We start from the raw sequence: 23,186 nt of genomic DNA, 5'->3' as shown, positions 1-23,186 counted from the left end.
TATTTTTAGCAGAGACGGGGTTTCACCATCTTGGCCAGGCTGGTCTCGAAGTCCTGACCTCGTGATCCACCTGCCTCAGCCTCCCAAAGTGCTGGGATTACAGACGTGAGCCACTGCACCCAGCCTGTATTTTTTTTAAATTAGAGACAGGGTTTCACCATGTTGGCCAGGCTGGTTGCAAACTCCTGACCTCAAGTGATCCACCTACCTTGTCTTTCTGTGCACAATGGGTGTGTATCTGTTACTAAGTTCTTTTTTTGTTTTTTTGTTTTTTGTTTTTTTTGAGACAGGATCTCACTTTGTTGCTCAGGCTAGAGTACAGTAGTGCAATCTTGGTTCACTATGGCCTCAAACTCCTCAGGCTCAGGCGATCCTCCTAGCTCAGCCTCCTGAGTAAGCTGGGACTACAGGTGCATGCCACCACTGCCAGCTATAATTTTTGTAGCTTTTGGTAGACACAGGGTTTCACCATGTTTCCCAGGCTGGTTTCGAACTCCTGGGCTCAAGCGATCCTCCCATCTTGGCCTCTCAAAGTGCTGGGATTATAGGCATGAGCCACTGTGCCCGGCCTGGGACTATGATCCCTCTCTCTCCCTATCTCTCCATGTAGGACTCCCTATCTCTCCATATCTGTCGTCTCTGGCTGTTCTGGACTCGGTTTGTCTGTGCTGGTGACTTCCTGAGTGTGTAACTGTGTGTCTGTGTCTGTCTGTCCGTCCCTGTGCCTGTACTTTGTGCTGTTTGTCCCCATCCCTGGCCCCCCCACCGTCCACTTTACAGGTGGCTCCCTCTGGTGGTCCACCAGTGACCGTCCAGGACAAATGGACCAAGGGAAAGAAGAGTTAAGAGACGGGGAGGCATTTTATTAATAGACAGACTGTGAATCTTGGCTGCTGCGGAGTGAGGAAGGAGAGACGAGGGCCCAGGCACGATGGGGGGAATCAGACTCAGTCCAGCCTGGCGGGGACGGAGCTGGGGTTCTGCCTTCCCAGGCTGACCACTTATTGCCCACCCATCCCCAACATAATTAGCAGGCAGGATGCCTGGGTTTCTCACGGGGGTGGGGGCAGGGCCTCTGTCCGGGGACGTCACCCGTTAAACTTCCTCTCTCAGCCACACAGGAAGCTGAGCCGACTTGGGGCCCAGCATACACAGGCCCCCAGGACCCCTGGGGAGAGGGCCCCGCTGGGCTGGCCCTGCAGGGACCATGGAACCCAGAGCTGAGTAAGAGCCACCCCATCCCTCATTCTCTGGTACAAGATTCCCGGGCCAGGCCTGAGTCGGGGCAGAGGGGAGCTGGGGCTGGAGCAGGCCCGGGAGGTGCAGTGACCTGCCGGGGCAGGTGGTTGGAATCAGATACTCCGTGGGCCTGTGCTATGACCTCCACTCTGGGACAGGCCACTCTCAGTCCCCTCCTCTCTGTCCCTCTCTCTCTCTCTCTCTCTCTCTCTATCCAGCTCCTGTGATTATGTCTATAGCTCTGTGAATGCATGTACCCCTCTGAGCTTTGTCCTTGGTATGTCTGAGTGATGGCTTCAGGGGGTCCACAGGGCGGATGATCAGGGCAGAGGGGAGGCTGGGTGTTGGTATGAGTGGGTGATCGTGTGTGACTTGTGTCGGCATGAGGGTGAAGTGCTGGGGTACCCATGGCGGGGACTGTGTGTGCGACTGGGCGGGACAGTGTGTGTGCAGCTGATTTCCCTCTAGATCTCCCTGTCTCTCTCCTTGAGCCCAAGGCTGCATCTTCTGCTTGATATGGGGGCAGAGGAGGAAAGCAGAGATTGCAGGGCTTACGGTAAGTACCTAGGTATCCTGCCCTCCTTTCTCTGATGAGACATGTGGGATCAGCCACGAGGGTTCTATGGGGTCTCACACACAGAGACACACAGACAGCCCACAAGGATCCCACGCAGTTACCCAGCGACGCTCACAGCTGTACAGGAAAATATAGATGTCGTTCACTTGCTCGGGCACACACACTCACATCTATACAAGAAAATATAGATGGCATGGCTAGATACAAAAATTAGCAGGGCGTGGTGGCGGGCACCTGTAATCCCAGCTACAGGGAGGCTGAGGCAGGAGAATCGCTTGAACCTGTGGGGCAGAGGTTGCAGTGAGCCAAGATCATGCCACTGCACTCCAGCCTGGGTGACAAAGCAAAACTCCATCTCAAAAAAATAGATAGATAGATAGATGGATAGATAGATGGATAGATAGATAGATAGATAGATAGATAGATAGATAGATAGATAGATGTCATTCACTTAGCTTGGGACTGTACAGGCTGTCCTTTAAATCTGTGCAATCCCATGCCACAGATATAGGGGACAGTCTCATCTTTTCAGGCAGACAGCAGACAGGATCACACACACACTGCCTGCTCACAAAAGCCATGCACTCAGCCACACACAATCATACACAGCCACACACACACAGTCACACTTTCTCACTCCATCATGTACTTGTGTGCACAATTAACACTGCTGCACACACAGCCTCACACAACCACACACTCACAGCCACAAACCCCCACAGTCATGCACATGCCAACGCACCTTGTGGCACAGGCACACACAACCACACTTGTGTGCAAAGTGGCAGACACAACCACACATGCATAGAAGCAAGTCTCTGGACCCCTTCTGCATCCCACAGAGGGGGCTCCCCTGCCGTGTTTGATTGGTTCTTCGAAGCGGCCTGCCCTGCCTCCCTGCAGGAGGGTGAGTTGTGAGACTGGGAGTGAGGGAGTGGGAGGGGAGGGTGGGCCTGGGTCGCTGAACTTAGAGGCGTGCTCTCTTCTACAGATCCCCCCATCCTGCGGCAGTTCCCTCCAGACTTCAGGGACCAGGTATTCAGGCTGGCTCCTTGCTCCCCCAGGGCAAGGGCCAGTCTCCCAGGGGGAGGGGACTCGGTTTCTTGGACCTGGAAACCAGGGAGGTGGTGCCCGACCTCAGTGGCCAAGCAGTCTGCGCTTTTCTTCACCTCCAGGAAGCTATGCAGATGGTGCCTAAATTCTGCTTCCCTTTTGATGTGGAAAGGTACGGAAGGGCGGGGAGATCCAAGGACTCAGGGACTCAGATCTCTCAGGGGCCCCAGGGACTCAACACCTAGAGACTCAGACATCTGGAAACCCATACACTCGAGGACCCTGAGACTCAGAGACTCAGACACTCAGGGGCTCTGAGAACTAGGGACATGTATACGTTAGCATCCAGGGACTCAGACACTCAGGGACCCAGAGATCTAGGGACTCAGGAACCCAGGGACCCAGGGACTCAGTGACACAGGGACTCAGGGACTCAGGGACCCAGGGACACAGGGACACAGGGACTCAGGGACACAGGGACTCAGGGACCCAGGGACCCAGGGACTCAGGAACTCAGGGACACAGGAGCTCAGGGACTCAGGGACACAGGGACTTAGGGACCCAGGCGCTCAGGGACTCAGGGGCACAGGAGCTCAGGGACTCAGGGACACAGGGACATGGGGACACAGGGACTCAGGGACACAGGGACCCAGGGACACAGGAACTCAGGGACACAGGGACACAGGGACTTAGGAACTCAGGGACACAGGGACCCAGGGACTCAGGGACCCAGGGATCCAGGGACTCAGGGACTCAGGGACACAGGGACTCAGGGACTCAGGAACTCAGGGATACAGGAGCTCAGGGACTCAGGGACACAGGGACACAGGGACTCAGGGACACAGGGACCCAGGGACTCAGGGACTCAGGGACACAGGGACGCAGGGACTCAGGGACTCAGGGATTCGGGAACTCAGGGACACAAGGATTCGGGGACTCAGGAACCCAGAGACTCAGGGACTTAGGGACACAGGGACTCAGGGACACAGAGATTCAGGGACTCAGGAATGCAGGGACTCAGGGACACAGGGACACAGGGACTCAGGGACACAGAGATTCAGGGACTCAGGAACCCAGAGACTCAGAGACTCAAGGATTCAGGGACTCAGGGACTCAGGGACACAGGGACACAGGGACTCAGGGACACAGGGACACAGGGACACAGGGACTCAGGGACACAGGGACTCAGGGACTCAGGGACTCAGGGACACAGGGACTCAAGGATTCGGGGACTCAGGAACCCAGAGACTCAGGGACTCAGGAATGCAGGGACTCAGGGACTCAGGGACACAGGGACACAGGGACTCAGGGACTCAGGGACACAGAGATTCAGGGACTCAGGAATGCAGGGACTCAGGGACACAGGGACACAGGGACTCAGGGACACAGGGACACAGGGACTCAGGGACACAGAGATTCAGGGACTCAGGAACCCAGGGACTCAGAGACTCAGGGACTCAGGGACTGAAGGATTCAGGGACTCAGGGACTCAGGGACACAGGGACACAGGCACACAGGGATCCAGGGACTTAGGAACCAAAGACTCAGAAACTCAGGGACCCAGAGACTCAGGGACTCAGGGACACAGGGACCCAGGGACTCAGAAACTCAGGGACCCAGGGACCCAGGGACTCAGGGACACAGGGACACAGGGACACAGAGACTCAGAGACACAGGGACTCACAGATTCAGGGACTTAGGAACCCAGGGACCCAAGGACCCAGAGACTCAGGGAATGAGGGATTCAGGGACACAGGGACACAAGGATTCAGGGACTTAGGAACCCAGAGACTCAGAAACTCAGGGACATATGGACTCAGGGACACAGGGACCCAGGGACTCAGGGACTCAGGGACTCAGGAACCCAGCAACTCAGGGATTCAAGGACCCAGAGATCCAGAAACCCAGAGATTCAGGGACTGAGGAACCCAGGGACCTAGGGACTCAAGGACCCAGGGACTCAGGGACCCAGAGATCCAGGATCCAGAAACCCAGAGATCCAGGGACCCAGAGATCCAGAAACCCAGAGATCCAGGGACCCAGAGACCCAGGAACCCAGAGATTCAGGGACCCAGGGACACAGGGACCCAGAGATCCAGGGACCCAGAGATTCAGGGAACCAGAGATCCAGGGACTCAGGGACCCAGGGACCCAGAGACTCAGGGACTCAGGGACCCAGGGACCCAGGGACCCAGGGACTCAGGGACTCAGGGACCCAGGAACTCAAGGACCCAGGGACCCAGGAACCCAGGGACCCAGGGACTCAAGGACCCAGGGACTCAGGGACCCAGAGATTCAAAGACCCAGGGATTCTGAGACCCAGGGACCCAGACATTCAGGGATCCTGACAACTAGAGACCCATACACTCAGGGTCCCAGGAGCTTTGTTGGGGAGGGGGGACACCCTCAGACAGCTGAGATGTCCAGGTCTCTCTAACAGCCCTTCCCACTCCAGGGAGCCCCCCAGCCCCGCCGTGCAGCATTTCACCTTCGCCCTCACAGACCTTGCCGGCAACCGCAGATTTGGTTTCTGCCGCCTGCGGGCGGGTACCCAGAGCTGTCTCTGCATCCTCAGGTGCGGGATATAGGGGTTGCGGGGTGGGGATGGGAAAGGCCGAGGCCTAGGGACACTTCGTGGAACCTGTCTCCTCTCTCCACAGCCACCTGCCTTGGTTCGAGGTGTTTTACAAGCTATTGAACACAGTGGGAGACCTCCTAGCCCAGGACCAAGTGAGACCAGCCCCTCTCTCACTCCTGTGGGAGTCCCAGCCCCCACCCTCCCCAACCTCCCAACCCCTCCCTCTCAGATCTCCCAGGCCTGGCAAGGCACACTGTGTCACACCTGTAGTCCCAGCATTTTGGGAGGCTGAAGTGGGAGGATAGCTTGAGCCCAGGAGTTCGAGACCAGCTGGGCAACACAGTGAGACCTCCATCTCTACAAAATATTAAAAAAAAATTGGCCGAGTGCGGTGGCTCACGCCTGTAATCCCAGCACTTTGGGAGGACGAGGTGAGCGGATCACCTGAGGTCAGGAGTTCAAGACCGGCCTGACCAATGAGGTGAAGCCCCCTCTCTACTAAAAATACCAAAAAAAAAAAAAAAAAAAATTAGCCGGGCGTCGTGGCACATGCCTGTGATCCCAGCTACTCGGAGGCTGAGGCAGGAGAATCGCTTGAACCCCGGAGGCGGAGGTTGCAGTGAGCCGAGATCGCGCCATTGCACTCCAGCTTGGGCAACAAGAGCGAAACTCCGTCTCAAAAAAAAAAAAAAAATTAGCCAGGCCTGGTGGCGCACACCTGTGGTCCCAGCTACTCAGGAAAGTAAGGTGGGAGGATCACCTGAGCCCAGGAGTTCGAAGCTATAGTGAGCTATGATCGCAGCACTGCACTCCAGCCTGGGAGACAGAGCAAGACCCTGTCTCAAGAAAAAAAACTTTTTTTTTAGATGGAGTCTTCCTCTGTCGCCCAGGCTGGAGTGCAGTGGTGTGATCTCGGCTCACTGCAACCTCCGCCTTCCGGGTTCACGCGATTCTTCCGCCTCAGTCTCCCAAGTAGCTGGGACTACAGGCGCGGCCGACCAGCCCGGCTAATTTTTTTTTTTTTTGTACTTTTAACAGAGACGTGGTTTCACTATGTTGGCCAGGCTGGTCACGGACTCCTGGCCTCAGGTGATCCGCACGCCTCAGCCTCCCAGGGGGTTGGGATTACAGGCGTGAGCCACTGCGCCCGGCCTACAAGGAAAAATTTAAATTAAAGAATTAAAAAAGCCGGGCGCGGTGGCTCACGCCTGTAATTGTAGCCCTTTGGGAGGCCGAAGCAGGAGGATCCCTTGAGCCCAGGAGTTCAAGACCAGCCTGGGCAACATAGGGAGACCTCGTCTCTATTATTATTATTATTATTATTATTATTATTATTATTTTAATTTCTTTTAAAGAAAGAAAAAAAAACTCCCAGGACTGACCTGAGCCCTTGGCTCCTCCCAGACCACTCAAGCTTAGTCATAGCCCTCGGAATCCCCAATCCCCACATCTGGCTCAGCCACCCCCGCCCCTCCACGTCCCACCCAGGTCACGGAGGCAGAGGAACTTCTTCAAAATCTGTTTCAGCAGTCCCTGTCTGGGCCCCAGGCCTCAGTGGGGCTTGAGCTGGTGAGTAGCTCCCCATTCCCTGGGCGCTGGATCTTAGGTGGATGGGAAGGCTGCGTCCCAGCCCTGATGACCACAGAGTCGTGCCTCTTCCCCAGGGCAGCGGAGTGACGGTCTCCAGCGGGCAGGGTATCCCACCCCCTACCCAGGGGAATAGCAAGCCGGTGAGCGGGGCTCGGGGACCCTGGAAGGTCGGGGGTCCAGGTGAGGCCAGCCTCCTGACTGATTGATCCCCCTGCCAATACCCTCACCAGCTTTCCTGCTTCGTGGCCCCGGACTCCGGTCGCCTGCCATCCATCCCTGAGAACGTGAGTGGGGAGGGGTCTCGGGGGGTGAGAACAGGTCCCGAAACGCGGACCGGGGATGCAAGATCCAGGAGCCCGTCCACGCCCAGCGCGATTCTCTGATCCTCAGAGAAACCTAACGGAGCTGGTGGTGGCCGTGACTGACGAGAACATCGTGGGGCTGTTCGCGGCCCTCCTGGCCGAGAGAAGAGTCCTGCTCACCGCCAGCAAACTCAGCACCGTGAGGCGGGGTCCGCCGGGCCGGGGTGGGAGCAGGGCCTGGCTCCGCCCCGGGGGGCGGGACAACGGGGCTGATTCCTGGCTCTAACCCTACTGCTCGAGACGTGAGGGCGAAGTCCTGGCCCCGCCCCTTCGAAGGTCTTGGAGAGTTGAATTCTTGCCCCGCCCTCGTGGGAGGGGGCTGCGCTGCAGCTCCTCCTTTTTGGGGAGTACTGAGCTCAGGCTCCACCCACTATGGGCCACAACAGGTCTGGCTCCACCCCTCCGGACCCTCAGGGACACTGAGAACTAGGGACTTATACACATAGGAATCCAGGGACCCAGGGACTCAGGGACTCAGAGATCTGAGGACCCAGGGACCCGAATACCCAGGGACCTAGGAACACAGGGACTCAGATAACAAGGGGCCCAAAAAACTAGAGACCCATACTCCCAGGGACCCTGAAACCCAGGGTCAAAGGCAGAGGTGGAGACTGGCTCCACCCCTAGGGGCAGGGCCAAATGATTCCATTCCGGCTCCACCTCTTTGGGTGGGGTTACGTCGTGGCTCCACCCCATAGGGGCGGGACAAGGGTGTGTACGTCATAGCTCCACCTCTTTCGGGGTGGAGTTCAGTGGAGGCTCAGTCCTTGCTCTACTTGCTGCGGGAAGACTCAGGGGTGTTGCCTATTAACTGCGCCCCTTACAGAGAGGGATCAGGACGGTATGAGTCCTGGCTTCACCCGCTTAAAGCACTGTAAGTGGCCAAATTCCTGGTCTCCACATGATTTCTAAAGGGGTTCGAGTTGTCACTCATTATCCAGCAGTGGATGGGGAGGGGGAACAGGAGACTGGGGACGTGGGAAATGCAGCTGGAAGAGACCCTCGCCCTAGAGGGTCCAGGCCCTGACTCCACGCCCTGCCATCGCTCCCCAGCTGACCTCGTGCGTCCACGCGTCCTGCGCGCTCCTGTACCCCATGCGCTGGGAGCACGTGCTGATCCCTACGCTGCCCCCACACCTGCTGGACTACTGCTGGTGAGCGAGGGCAGCTGGGAGGGGCAGGGCCTGGGGGCAGGCCCTGGGGGCGGTGCCTGCATGACCCCGTCCCCTCGGTCCGCAGCGCGCCCATGCCCTACCTCATTGGAGTGCACGCCAGTCTCGCCGAGGTGAGCGCGGATCTACCCAGACGGCGGGGACCTGAGGGTTCCCCCTCCCTCTGCATCCCCAGATGCCCTCCTCTGCCAAACTCCCGGGCTCTGAGCGGCCGGCCCCGCTTTTCCGCAGAGAGTACGAGAAAAAGCCCTGGAGGACGTCGTGGTGCTGAATGTGGACGCCAATACCCTGGAGACGACCTTTAACGACGTGCAGGCGCTGCCTCCAGACGTGGTCAGTGTCGCCCCTCCCACCTTCCTGCCCCGGGAGGCGAGGGCCCCACACCTGCCCACTCAGGGCCACTCCCTTGTGCTTCAGGTGTCCCTGCTGAGGCTCCGGCTCAGGAAGGTCGCCCTGGCCCCCGGGGAAGGGGTGTCCCGTCTCTTCCTCAAAGCCCAGGCCCTGCTCTTCGGGGGGTACCGCGACGCACTAGTCTGCAGCCCGGTGAGCAGCGGGGACGCTGCGGGAGAGGTCTCGTGGGTTCCTGAATGAATCGCAATATGATGATAGGTACAGTAGATGGCCGGATGCAGTGGCCCACACCTGTAATCCCAACACTTTGGGAGGCCGAGATGGGAGAATTGCTTGAGCCCAGAAGTTCAAGACCAGCCTGGGCAACACAATGAGACACCCCCCCTCATTTGTTGTTGTTGTTTGTTTGTTTGTTTGTTTGTTTTTGAGACGGAGTTTCACTCTGTTGCCCAGGCTGGAGTGCAGTGGAGCGATCTCGGCTCACTGCAACCTCCGCCTCCCCAGTTCACGCGATTCTCCTGCCTCAGACCCCCGAGTAGCTGGGACTACAGGTGCGCACCACCACGCCCAGCTAATTTTTGTAGTTTTAGTAAAAACGAGGTTTCTCCATGTTGGCCAGGCTGGTCTCAAACTCCTGACCTCATGTGATCTGCCCGCATCGGGCTCCCAAAGTTCTAGGATTACAGGTGTGAGCCACCATGCCTGGCCACCGTCTCTTTTTTAAAAAAATAAAAATAAAAAATAATAATAATGATAGGTAGCATTAATGGAGTGCTTACTTTGTGCCTCTGTTTGCCCCTCTGTAAAATGGGACCCCAATAGTGCCACCCAAAAGGATATTAGAATCAGTGAATCAGCATCTTCTCAGCACTTTGAATCGTACCTGGCATACAGCAAGCACTCAATAAATGCTTGCTCCTACTACTTCTATTATCTCATTTAATGCTCACAACATTTTGAGATGGATACTGTGATAGTCCCATTTTCCATATGAGGAAACCAAGGCTCTGGAGAAGTCCCACAGTGGGTGAATGTTGAAGCCAGGGCCTTGATCTCTGAAGCCCCCTCCCGTTTTTCACAACCAATCTATAACATCACTGGGGGGTTCCAGTATCACTTGAGCATCTGACGTTTTTGTCATCTCTGCATCCTGAATCTGCACACAGACCACCCACTTCCTCTGTCTCCACCCCCGTCTAGACCCTCTCATTGTTTGCTTAAAATTAATGCACTGATCTCCCCCTGGGACTCCCCCGCAAGCAAGCTTCTTCTTTCTTTCTTTTTCTTTTCTTTTTTTTTTTTTTGAGACAGAGGCTCGCTCTCTTGCCCGGGCTGGAGTGCAGTGGCACAATCTCGGCTCACTGCAACCTCCACCTCCCGGGTTCAAGCAATTGTCCTGCCTCAGCCTCCTGAATAGCTGGGATTACAGGCATGTACCACCACACTGGCTAATTTTTGTATTTTTAGTACAGATGGGGTTTCACCATGTTAGCCAGGCTGGTCTCAAACTCCAGACCTCAGGTGATCCACCCACCTCCTCCTCCTCGAGTGCTGGAATTACAGGTGTGATCCACCGCGCCAGGCACCCTGCAAGCAGCCTTCTGCTTTATCTCCCAGAGTCTGTCCTCCTTGCAGTGGCCAGAGGTCACCTGTGAACACCTGAGTCAGATCATTTCCCTCCCCTGCCCACAGCCCTCCAGGGCTTCCACCTTACTCGAGATAAACGCTTAAATCAGCCGGGTCGGTGACTCACACCTGTAATCCCTGCATTTTGAGAGGCCAAGGTGGGTGGATTGCTTGAGCCCAGGAGTTTGGACCAGCCTGGGAAATATAGTGAGACCCCGTCTCTACAAAAACTACAAAAATTAGCCAGGCGTAGTGGCGTGCACCTGTGGTCCCAGCTACTTGAGGGGCTGAGGTGGGAGGATCGCTTGAGCTCAGGAGGCAGAGGTTGCAGTGAACTAAGATCACACCACTGCACTCCAGCAAGGGTGACAGAGTGAGACCCTGACTCAAAAAATGAAAAAAAAAAAAAAAAACCAGGGCTGGGCGCGGTGGCTCACACCTGTAATCCCAGCACTTTGGGAGGCTGAGGCGGGTGGATCACGAGGTCAAGAGATCGAGATCAACCTGGCCAACATGGTGAAACCCCGTCTCTACTAAAAATACAAAAATTAGCTGGGCATGGTGGCACGTGCCTGTAGTCCCAGCTACTCAAGAGGCTGAGGCAGGAGAATCGCTTGAACCCTGGAGGCAGAGGTTGCAGTGAGCTGAGATCATGCCACTGCATTCCAGCCTGTCGACAGAGCGAGCGAGACTCCGTCTCAAAAAACAAAACAAACAAACAAACAAAAAACAGCTTAAGTCCTCCCTGCCATCCATGAGGCCCCACACAGGGTCAGACACACAGCAAATACCTAATCAATGTTTGCTACATAAATATATAGTAGAATGAGGGAGGGCCAGGAGCTCAGAACTCCAATGCTTCTTCCAGGGCCAGCCAGTGACCTTCAGTGAGGAAGCCTTCTTAGCCCAGAAGCCTGGGGCACCCCTGCAGGCCTTCCACCGGCGGGCTGTGCACCTGCAGCTGTTCAAACAGGTAGGCCAGAGCCCTGAGGGTCCAGCTGGGACTGGAGGTGGACTGCTGAGTCCCCGAGGGCTTGTCTGAACTGGCAGGGTTGAGGGCAGACTCCTGGGTCCCTGAGGGTATAGCTGGAGACAGTCCAGCAGGATCCCCTACTCCAGGGTTCCCAAGTGGGGAAGGACTGAACTCCTAGATTCCTAAAGGTAGGAGCCCCTGGCCGGGCACAGTGGCTCATGCCTGTAATCCCAGCACTTTGGGAGGCTGAGGCAGGCGGATCACAAGGTCAGGAGTTCGAGACCAGCCTGACCAACATGGTGAAACCCCATCTCTACTAAAAATACAAAAATTAGCTGGGCATGGTGGCATGCGCCTATAATCCCAGCTACTCAGGAGGCTGAGGCAGGAGAAGCGTTTGAACCCAGGAGGCAGACATTGCAGTGAGCTGAGATCACGCCACTGCACTCCAGCCTGGATGATAGAGCGAGACTCCGTATCAAACAAAACAAAAACATGGGAGCCCCCAACTCCTGGGTTCCTGGGGGACAAGACCTAGTCCTAGGTCCCTGAGGGAAATCAGGGTGGGACCAAATTCGCAGGTCCCTAAGCAGGTGTCTTTCTTGGACTGGGGTGGCGGTCCGAGCTGGACTTCAGAGGGGACAGGTCCTGACTGTGAAATCCCAGGATTTCCTAAGTCCTAGGGATATGGGGGGAGGGGTGGCACATAGGGCTGGACTTCTAGGCCCCTGGGAGAAGGTAGCTTGGACCACAAGTTCCCTAAAGATGGGGTCCACTTACTCTTGGTTCACTGAGAGCGGGTGGGTAGTTCTGGAGGGTGCAGAAATCAATTTCTGGGTCCCTGAAAGGGGCAGGGCTTGGTCCCTGGGGACAGGTCCTGACTCAGGGAGGGAGGAGAAGGTAGGATCTCTGGTTCCTAAAGTGGGCTCCGGGCCAGGGACAGTGGCTCATGCCTGTAATCCCAGCACTTTGGGAGCCCAAGGCAGATGGATCACCTGAGGTCAGGAGTTCGAAACCAGCCTGGCCAACATGGGGAAACTCTGTCTCTACAAACAATATAAAAGTTAGCTGGGCATGGTGGTGCATGTCTGTAATCCCAGCTACTTGGGAGGCTGAGGCAGGAGAATCACTTAAACCCGGGAGGCAGAGGTTGCAGTGAGCCGAGATCATGCCACTGCACTCCAGCCTGAGCGACAGAGCGACTCCATCTCAAAAAAAATAATAAAAAATAAAGTGGGCTCTAGTTTCCCAGGTGCTTGGGGGTGGGCAGGTTGGAGGCCAGAGATGGCTTCTACATCTTGACAGCAGGCAGGCAGCGAAGTGCTGGCATTCAGATGTGTCCCCTGCTGCTTCTGATTTACTGTCCCCCACCCCAGTTCATCGAAGCCCGGCTGGAGAAGCTCAACAAGGGGGAGGGCTTCTCAGATCAATTCGAGCAGGAGATCACTGGCTGCGGGGCCTCCTCAGGTGAGCCCTGAGTCCAGCCCCTGGGTCCCCCCCTACCCGCCACCAGCACCCCCAGCCTCAGCCAGCCTTCGGTGACCACCACACTCTCTCCTTACCCCAGGGGCCCTTCGATCCTATCAGCTCTGGGCCGACAATCTAAAGGTAAGACCACCAGAACAATAGGCCGCGGGCGTTGGCTTAGGCCTGTAATCCCAACACATTAGGAGGTGGAGATAGAAGGATTGCTGAGACCAGAAGTTTGAGACCAGCCAGGGCAACATGACGAAACCCCATCTCCACTGAAAAAAAAAAAAATACAAAAAAAATACAAAAATTCGCTAGGTGTAGCTGTAGTCCCAGCTACTCGGGAGGCTAAGGTGGAAGGATGGCTTGAGCCCCAGGAGGTGGAGGTTGTAGTGAGCCGAGATCATGCCACTTCACTCCAGCCAGGGTGACAGAGCAAGACCCTGTCTCAAAAACCACTTTGTTGCCTAGGCACGGTGGCTCGTGCCTGTAATCCCAGCACTTTGGGAGGCCGAGGCAGATGAATTGCCTGAGGTCAGGAGTTTGAGGCTGAGGCGGGCGGATCACAAGGTCAGGAGATCGAGACCATCCTGGCCAACATGGTGAAACTCTTATCTCTACTAAAAATACAAAAATTAGCCGGGTGTGGTGGCGGGCGCCTGTAGTCCCAGCTACTCGGGAAGCTGAGGCAGGAGAATCGCTTGAACCAGGGAGGTGGAGGTTGCAGTGAGCCGAGATAGCACCACTACACTCCAGCCTGGGTGACAGAGCGAGACTACATCTCAGAAAAAAAAAAAAAAAAAAACTCTGTTCTTTGAGACTCCATCTCAAAAAAAAAAAAAAAAAAAAAACACTTAAGTGTGTCTCATTGGATTAATTTAATTCCACAAGTCACCAGGTAGGGTCATGACTACGATCATGTTCATTTATAGAGGTGAAAAAATGGAGACTTAGAGAGGGAAAGGGGCTTGATTGGCATCACACAACCTGGGATGGGGAGGTGGGATCTGGCCCTAGCCTCTCCCCTTTGGTGTCTCCTCTCCCGCAGAAAGGTGGTGGTGCCCTCCTGCACTCAGTCAAGGCCAAGACCCAACCAGCTGTCAAGAACATGTATCGCTCGGTGAGGCTGAGCTGGACAGGCCACTCTTGCTGGGGTGACGAGGGGGAGGGGACAGAGGACACTTTGACCTCCCAAGGATGGAGTATTTTGACCCTGGCAGACACTTTAAACACAAATGATTTAATCAGAACTGAACCAGCAGTTAAACCATTAGCAACTCTTCCCCCTTTTATTTTTGTTGGAATCCTACCCCTACCCCCCCCCCCCCGCCGCCCCTTTAAAATTGACAGCCAAGATTCGCTGGCAAACATTCTTTGTCCTTGGATGCTACAATTCCAGGTTCTGCCTTTTTTCTCCCAAGCTCAGAAGTTTCCTGGGGCCAAGTTTTGCAGCTCAAAATTGTCCATGCGATTTTGTTCTTCACCGCTTTGAAACAGGAACACCTTGCCCTGTTGCTTTGCCACTCCCCATTTTCTTTGGGGATGACTTACTCCAGGAATACTCATTTTATATTAGTCAAAGGGGTGAAAGTTTGCTTTGACTTCTTAGGTTGTGTATGGGGGATGGTGAACATATTTGAGACATGCAGATGGCAAAATAAAGCTATCTTAGGGGACAGAAGGCTGAGCTCTCAAATGCCCAGGATCCCACCATGCTTGGGTAATTCTCTCTCCACTCCTTTATAGGCCAAGAGTGGCTTGAAGGGGGTGCAGAGCCTTCTAATGTATAAGGTAAGATCAACCGGCCGGGTGCAGTGGCTCACTCCTGTAATCCCAGCACTTTGGGAAGCCGAGGCAGAAGGATTGCTTGAGCCCAGGAGTTTGAGACCAGCTTGGGCAATATAGTGGGACCTTGTCTCTACAACAAAATATTTAAAAATTATCTGAATATGGATTGCTTGAGTCCAGAAGGCAGAGGTTGCAGTAAGCTGAGATAGCGCCACTGCACACCAGCCTGGGTGACAGAGAGAGACCCTGTCTCACAAAAAAGAAGACTGTGGCTGGGCGCGGTGGCTCACGCCTGTAACTCCAGCACTTTGGGAGGCCGAGGAGGGTGGATCACTTGAGGTCAGGAGTTTGAGACCAGCCTGGCCAACATGGGGATACCCCATCTCTAATAAAAAAAAACACAAAAATTAGCCAGGTGTGGTGGTGGGCACCTGTAATCCTAGCTACTCGGGAGACTGAGGCACGAGTATTGCTGGAACCCAGGAGGTGGAGGGCACTGAGCTGGGATCATGCCACTGCACTCCAGCCTGGGTGATAGAGGGAGACTCTGTCTCAAAAAAGAAAAAAAAAAAAAAGAAGACTGGCTGGGCACGGTGACTCATGCCTGTAATCCCACCACTTTGGGAGGCCCAGGCAGGTGGGTCACTTGAGATCAGGAGTTCTAGACCAGCCTGACCAACATGGTGAAACCCCATCTCTACTAAAAATACAGAATTAGCTGGGTATGGTGGCGCACGCCTGTAATCCCAGCTACTTGGGAAGCTGAGGCACGAGAATCGCTTGAACCTGGGAGGCAGAGGTTGCAGTGAGCCGAGATGGCACCACTGCACTCCAGCCTGGGCAACATGAGTGAAGCTTCATTTCAAAAAAAAAAAAAAAGACTAACTAAAGACCAATGGTAGTGGGGAGACTGTGGCAGAGGTTCCCAGTTCACTCATTCTCTTCCTAGGATGGGGACTCTGTCCTGCAGAGGGGAGGCTCTCTGAGGGCCCCAGCCCTCACCAGCCGCTCAGACCGCCTGCAGCAACGCCTCCCAATCACTCAGCACTTTGGAAAGGTGAGAGCGCCCCTCCCACCATGCACACACCTGGAATTATCACTGAATCCTCCACCCATCCCAGTCCCCATCCAGACATCTCACCTCCTTCTTCAACTCCCCTAATATGTGGCACCCACTTCACACTCACCCTTCTCCAGCAAGCCTCAGCCCCCCGATTCTGCAGTCTCCTGAGGTCCTATCACCCCCATCCTTTGCAGAACCGGCCCCTTCGCCCCACCAGGAGACGCTGGCTGGAAGAGGGACCTTCTGAGCCTCCAGGGGCGGGGTAAGGCAAAAAGGGAATAGCAGTGTTGAAAGTGGGAGGCCAGGACTGATGGGGAGGAGGGTCCCCAAACTCCAGAGCAGCCTGACCAGGGCTGGGGGTCTTGGGCAAATATCTGAGGCTGCCCATCCTCACCCAGGACACCCCCGCTGAGCCCTGAGGATGAGGGGTGCCCGTGGGCAGAAGAAGCTCTGGACAGCAGCTTCTTGGGGTCTGGAGAAGAACTGGATTTGTTGAGTGAGATTCTGGACAGTCTTAGCGTGGGAGCCAAGAGCGCAGGCAGCCTGAGACCGAGCCAGAGTTTAGACTGCTGTCACAGAGGAGACCTGGACAGCTGCTTCAGCCTGGTGAGAGCCTCACTCACTTCCCCAACCCCGCCCCAAGTCTTCCCCTAATGGTCCATCCAACTTGCCAGCCCCTCTGCCATCTAAAAGCCACAACTTCCCTATCCATCTCACCTAGCCCAACATACCAAGATGGCAACCAGACGATAAGAAACTACCAGAGCCGGAGCCCCAGCCCCTGTCCCTGCCATCCCTGCAAAACGCCTCATCTTTGGATGCCACCAGCTCTTCAAAGGACCCCAGGTCCCAACTGATACCCTCAGAGTCCAACCAAGAAGTCACCTCTCCATCCCAGTCCTCAACAGCTTCTGCAGACCGAAGCAGCCGGGGGGACCCCGAACCCTCTCCTCTCACAGAGCCCCTAATTCTTCATCTCGCCCCTTCCCACAAGGCAGCTGAAGATTCTACAGCCCAGGAAAACCCCACTTCCTGGCTCTCCACCTCACCCACCAAGCCCAGCCCTCCAGAAAGCCCCCAAATTCTGGCCCCCACAAAGCCCAACTTTGATATAGCCTGGACGTCCCAGCCCCTTGATCCTTCCTCAGACCCCAGTTCTCTGGAGGACCCCAGAGCCCAGCCTCCCAAAGCCCTGCTGGCAGAGCACGCTTACCTCCAGCCACTCGAGGAACCAGGAGCCCCGAATTCCCCTGCTACACCCACCAGCAACTGGCAAAAGCCCCAGCCCAGCAGCCGGCCCAGAGTCGCTGATCTTAAGAAGTGCTTTGAGGGTTAAGAATCAGGGGTCCAGGAGAGACCCCAGTCCCTCAATAAAGCCACAAGAGCCCAGAAAAGCTGGGTTTTTTCCTGGTGAATTTCTCTGGTGCCCTCACTGTGCTGGGAAATCCATCCCACCCACCTCTGTCCATCTAAGGGCAGCCTCTCCAACTGGCTCCTCGCAGGGACTTCCAGGAAGCCTCCTGGTCCTCTAGAATCCTGGCAACCTTACAATTCCTCTCAGCATTTGTCACTTCCATCTCAGCTAATGCTCCCACCAGCTCAAACACACCAATAAAGCTTTTGTTACATCTCACTACTAATTTTATATAAATATATAAAAGTGAATAGCCCCAACCTCTCTTGACCTCAGGGGCAGAGTCTTTGAAGTACCTTCTTCCCTGCTATTCTTAAGCACTGGGTGGATCTGACTGCCCACAGAGGGCACTGCCCTTCCCCAAGGTCACACAGCAATGAAGGGAGACAGATGCAGGAGAGGGGACCTAGATGGGCAGGCAGCCCCGCACCGTCTCCTTGGAGTCCTGAGGGGCCCGGGCCTCGGCTGCGTGGGAGAACTGAAAGAAAGGAAAGGGGGTTGTGGGGCTGGACACACAGAGAAAAGTTGGTTCTGCAAGCGGGGGGGTGGGTCCCGAGCCCCAGCACCCTGAGCTGCAGGCACAGCCAAGCAGAGGCAACATGCTGCACAGAGCCCACCAGGTGGGTGCCCCCAGCCTCTCCCCACAAGTCCTCCTGAGCCATCAGAGGCTGGTGTCTTGGTGGCAGCTGTGGTATACAAGCCAGCAACCCGCAGTCCTGGGCAGTGTTGGTGGCTGCAGCAGGCCCCAGCGTTCAGATGAGCCGCTCTTCCGGCGGCAACTTGAGGTTGGGGGTCGGTGGCATGCGGGCACCCACCTGCTCCTCACTACTGGGCCGGTAGGTGCCCTCCGTCTGCCGCTTCTCCCGAAGCTTCCACACCAACAGTGCCAGCCCCACAGCCAGGAGCAAGGCGGCCAAGATGGAGAAGACCACGATGATAGCAGTGATGGCTCCCTGAGGCTGCAGAGAGGGGACAGGTGTGAATCATCTGAGCCTGGGTAGCCTGTCCACCTCCACCTGAATGGCATCCCCCTCATCACCCCCTACCCCACAACACCACACACACACACACACACACACACATCTGCCACTTTTGGTGATCTGATCCCCACACTGGGGCTTCCTGGATCCCTACCTACCTTGTCTGGGGTGCCAAGGCTCCCCACCACCTGCCATGTCCGGGACACCCCTTGCAAGCACCTGCCATGTCTGGGACTCTGGTTTTTTGTTTTTTGTGTTTTTTTTTTGAGACAGAGTCTTGCTCTGTTGCCCAGGCTGGAGTGCAGTGTCACAATCTCGGCTCACTGCAACCTCCGCCTCCTGGGCTCAAGTGATTCTCCCTGCCTCAGCCTCCCAAGTAGCTGGGATTACAGGTGTGTGTGCCACCCCGCCTGGCTAATTTTTTGTATTTTTAATAGAGACAGGATTTCACCATGTTGGCCATGCTGGTTTCAAACTCCTGACCTCATGATTTGCCTGCCTCGGCCTCCCAAAGTGTTAGGATTACAGGTGTGAGCCACCGTGCCTGGCCGGGACTCCTGCTTTCATCACATCTACCAAGTCTGAGCTCCTTGCTCCCCCACCTCCCTTAGAGGCATATGGAATTCCTGAGCCCACACATCTGACAGCTACAGTATTCCTGCCCACTCCCTCCAGGGTCTCCTAGTCTTCTTGGTCTAAGACTTCAGGTCTCTCCTACTTAGAGCTCTCCAAAGCCACCCTGACCTGCCACCTCTGGGGGAAGGGAGTGTCTAGTCCTCTCTACATGCTATATGTGTGACCCCTGGATAACATCCTTGCTGCCATCTTCCCACATATACCTCCAACTCACCAGGTTGCTATCGGAGCTGGAGCTGGAGCTGGTGGATGAAGGCAAAACAGTGCTATTCTCATTTGTAGAAGCGGTCAGTACTGTGGAGGGTGAAGGCAGAGAATAAATCAGTCTCCATCTTTCTCTGCCATCCCCGCCCACCTACACCTGCTTTGGGCATTCCCCTTCACCTCCCCCCAGCAGGTCCCAATTCAAACTCTGCCTTTCATTCGCACAGAGATGGTGGGTGCCTTGCAGGTAGGACCTGTCCCTCGGGTGTTTGCTCCCCGGGACATCCCCCCACCCAGTCCCGCAGAGCCCAGTAGGGCGTCCGGGCTCCCAATAGGGAGTCCAGCCCTCCCCTACTCACCTCTCGGCCCTGGGCCCTTAAGGATCTGGGCGGGCCTAGCTTTTCCCTGGAGTGTCTGACTCACACCTCCCCACAGGCTCCCAAAACAAATCTAAGACTGAATGGCTGGGGTCTACACCTTCAGCCGACCGGGTCGACCCGGCTCGGCAGGCCTCCTCCCAGCTCCCAGTTCACCCAAAAACACCTGCACTATACCAAGACTCAGGTATGCAGCCCTTACCTCCCCCCAAGTCCTACTTAGGAGCCCCCACTCCAACACACAATTCCACCTCGCTGGGGAGCTCGGGTCTCCTAGACCAACTCCCAGTGTCCAAAGAAGAAACTAGAAATCTTAATCCCCCCGAGCCCTAACCCTGTAGACCCCTCCCCAAGGTATTTCTTCCCCGCTCCCCAATTCTTGACCCTCTCTGCGCCCCAGATACCCAGCGCTTCTAAGCCACGTCCCCAGCAGAGATCCAGGAATCCGGACCCCTCCCCACAGCGCTCTCAGCTGGTACCTACTTTGCCCCCAGGCTCGGCCCCAGCGGGCCAGCAGGAACGGCAGGCCCAGCGCCAGAAGCAGCCCCAGCCCGGGGTTCGCCATGGGCTGGGTGGCGGGTTGGCAGCGCCGAGGAAGGGGCTTCTCGCGCGCGCCCCTCCTACCGCATCTCCGGCCAGGGGCACCTGCGACGGGGCACCTGGGGACAGGAGAAGGAGAGGCCTGGGCGTTGGGATCGGGGTCGGGACCCGGGCGCAGGCCCACAGGAGAGACAACTGGCGCCACGGCACCCATGAGTCCCGCCCCGCCCCAGCCGCCAGAGGTCAGCGATTAAAGATTAACTCCCGGGAGCGCGTTCCTGGCCTGGGGAAAGGAAGGAGACAGGGCGGGACGGGACGGGAAGGGTAGTGTGGAAGGGTGAGGGGGCAGGCCTAGCGGTGCGTCCTGCCTTCCTACCTGGCCCGGGCGTCTTTGACCTAGCTCAGGTTCCTGGTCCGTGTCCCTCCCTCGAACCCTCGGTCCGTCCGTCGTTCTTTGGGTCCGACCCCACCGGCTCCGCCCGCTCACGTGACCCGGAAAGTTTAGTCACTCACCTGGGAGGAGAGCGCACTTCCGGCTTGTGCACCTGAGCCTCGCTGAGAGGGCGGAGTCAAGAAGGGGGCGGGGCCGTGCTGCGGGCGCACCTGTAACGGGACCCCAGTCCCTTAATGAGGATGCGGGGAGGGAGACCGCGGAAGCGCGCAGGTGTGAGGGGGACCTTACACCTGCATTGCGAGCACATCTGTAGGAGCGCACAGGTGTGGAGACGCACGGGGTATGTATGTACCCGCGCACTAGGCACTCCTGCCTAGGGCAGACTTGGATGGGGAGCGCTTAATGAGAAAAAATACCTGCCCAGGCGCAATGGCTCACGCCTGTAATCCCAACACTTTGAGAGGCCGAGGCAAGAGGATTGCTTGAGGCCAGGAGTCCGAGACCAGCCTGGGCAACACAGCGAGGCCTCATTCTCTACAAAAAATAAATATATAAATAAATAAATAAATAAGAAGAAGAAAATAAGCCGGGGGCGGTGGTGTGATCCTGTAATCCCAGCGCTTTGAAAGGCCGAAGTAAGAGAATCACTTGAGGCCAGGAGTTCGAGATCAGCCTGGCCCGCAGAGGGAGGCCCCATATTTACAAAAAATAAGAAAATTAGCCGGATGTGATGGCACGCACCTGTAGCCCCAGCTACTTGGGAGGCTGAGGTGGGAGGATCGATTGAGCCCAGGAGTGGAGGTTACAGTGAGTGAGCTATGATTGTACCACTGTACTCCAGCCTGGGTGACAAAGTGAGAACCTCTCTCTAAAAAAAATTTTAAAAAGAAAAAAAACACCTGTATGGTGAACACCTGTGTGGAACCAAACCTGTACAGAAGACAACTACACGGGTGTTTACATATGAGAACATATAGAAAACAGATGGCCGGTGTGGCGGCTTACGCCTGTAATCCCAGTACTTTGGGAGGCCTAGACAGGAGGATCACCTGACATCAGGAGTTCGAGACCAGACCAGCCTGACCAACATAGTGAAACCTTGTCTCTACTAAAGATACAAAAATAGCCGGGTGTGGTGGCAGGTGCCTGTAATCTCAGCTACTCGGGGGGGCTGAGGCAGGAGAATTGCTTTAACTCAGGAGACAGAGGTTGCAGTGAGCCGAGATTGCGCCATTGCACTCCACCCTGGGTGACAAGAGTGAAACTCCATCTCATAAAAAGAAAAACAATCTGCATTGAATCACAGCAATATGAAATATAACCAAGGCCGGGCATGGTGGCCCACGCCTGTAATCCTAGCACTTTGGGAGGCTGAGGCAGGTGGATCGTGAGGTCACGAGTTCGAGACCAGCCTAGCCAAGATGGTGAAATCCCCGTCTCTACTAAAAAATATACAAAAATTAGCTGGCGTAGTGGTGGGTGCCTGTAATCCTAGCTACTTGGGAGGATGAGGCAGGAGAATCACTTGAACCCTGGAGGCGGAGGTTGCAGTGAGCCGAGATCACACCACTGGACTCTAGCCTGGATGACAGAGCAAGACTCTGTCAAAAAAAAAAAAAGAAGAAAAGAAAAGAAAAGAAATATAACCAAATGGATACATACCACGAGGGTCGACAGTATCTCTATAGAACACGCCTGCATTATCATCACAAACAGCTAACTAAGGCACTCTGATGTGGAATAGACCTGTTTTGGGAACACATCTGTATGGCTCACCTATGAAATGTACAGCACATGTATTGGGGAATTCCTGGGTGTCAGTGTCTTGTAAATACCTGTATGAGACACACCTGCATTTACGTAGACCTGTATGGGACTCGGTTATATGGAAACATACCCAGATGGGTGTATACTTAACTGAAACACACCTACAGGGCGGGAGACTGTAGAATGCATTCATGGGTGGAGGGAAATCTGTTCAGAAACATACCTGTGAGGTAAGAGAAAGCGCCTTGTAGGAGGAACACCTGTATGGAATTGAGCTCAAGTAAGGGGAAGAACTTGGAACATCTGCACGGGGCACACTCACATTGACACACATCTGTGGGTAAAACCATCAGGGCAGGGGCTCACATATACTGAGGCCCACCTGTCAAGGATGTATCTGTGAGAAAACACCTATTTGGGGGCACTTACATGGAAAAAAACCTCTGTATCACTCGATGCTGTATGGCACCTGCAAGGAACAATTGTGAATGAAAACCTCTGCTGGGGAGCCTCTTAGAAGAGACTCATTTGTCTGGGGCACACCTGTTCCAGCATACCTGTCTAGGCAGAGGCTGGGCATGAACCAAATACGCCCTCACGACTGTATCTTTGTTTTCTTTCCTTTTTTAAAAAATTTATTATTATTATTATTATTATTTGTAGAATTGGGGGTCTTGCTATATTGCCCAGGCCGGTCTCAAACTCCTGACCCCAAGCGATCCTCCCATCTCGGCCTCTCAAAGTGCTAGAATTAGAGGTCTAAGCCACTGAGCCCGGCCAATGCTGTATCTTTGGGTAAAGGATGATGATAATAACAAGACCCCCTCCTGAGGACCCTTGGGTGACGAACGATGATTAAAGAATAATTAGGCCAGGTCGGGCGCGGTGACTCCCGCCTGTAATCCCAGCACTTTGGGAGGCTGAAGCGGGAGGATAATCTGAGGTCAGGAGTTTGAGAACAGCCTGGTCCCCAGGTGGAACCTCCGTCTCTAATAAAAATACAAAACTCACGGCTGCGGCCGGGCATGGTGG

At 55.4% G+C, this 23,186-nt stretch overlaps 2 protein-coding genes across 2 annotated transcripts; one reads left to right on the top strand and one right to left on the bottom strand.

Moving 5' to 3' along the window:
- The first annotated feature begins 1,104 nt into the window (after positions 1-1,104).
- On the top strand, positions 1,105-17,475 carry DENND1C (DENN domain containing 1C). The gene is made up of 23 exons (XM_024236692.3): positions 1,105-1,224; positions 2,659-2,723; positions 2,808-2,851; positions 2,992-3,041; positions 5,325-5,444; positions 5,530-5,599; positions 6,936-7,016; positions 7,112-7,177; positions 7,268-7,321; positions 7,428-7,538; positions 8,453-8,553; positions 8,639-8,684; positions 8,803-8,904; positions 8,989-9,114; positions 11,417-11,521; positions 12,898-12,988; positions 13,089-13,129; positions 14,040-14,111; positions 14,738-14,782; positions 15,729-15,836; positions 16,037-16,104; positions 16,241-16,448; positions 16,564-17,475. The coding sequence occupies exons 1-23, from the start codon at positions 1,208-1,210 to the stop codon at positions 17,176-17,178; spliced, it is 2,406 nt and encodes an 801-aa protein (XP_024092460.2). The 5' UTR covers positions 1,105-1,207; the 3' UTR covers positions 17,179-17,475.
- CRB3 (crumbs cell polarity complex component 3) lies at positions 17,376-20,462 on the bottom strand. The gene is made up of 5 exons (XM_024236695.2): positions 20,370-20,462; positions 19,937-20,112; positions 19,087-19,166; positions 18,072-18,215; positions 17,376-17,734 (listed from the first exon to the last, which is right to left on the bottom strand). Exons 2-5 carry the CDS (start codon positions 20,016-20,018, stop codon positions 17,663-17,665), a joined length of 378 nt encoding a protein of 125 aa, XP_024092463.1. The 5' UTR covers positions 20,019-20,112; positions 20,370-20,462; the 3' UTR covers positions 17,376-17,662.
- Positions 20,463-23,186: the final 2,724 nt, after the last annotated feature.

Source organism: Pongo abelii, chromosome 20 (assembly GCF_028885655.2).
Source record: "Pongo abelii isolate AG06213 chromosome 20, NHGRI_mPonAbe1-v2.0_pri, whole genome shotgun sequence".
NCBI lineage: Eukaryota > Metazoa > Chordata > Mammalia > Primates > Hominidae > Pongo > Pongo abelii.
The sequence above is the reverse complement of the archived record's forward strand: the minus strand, read 5'-3'. Positions and strand labels throughout refer to the sequence as shown.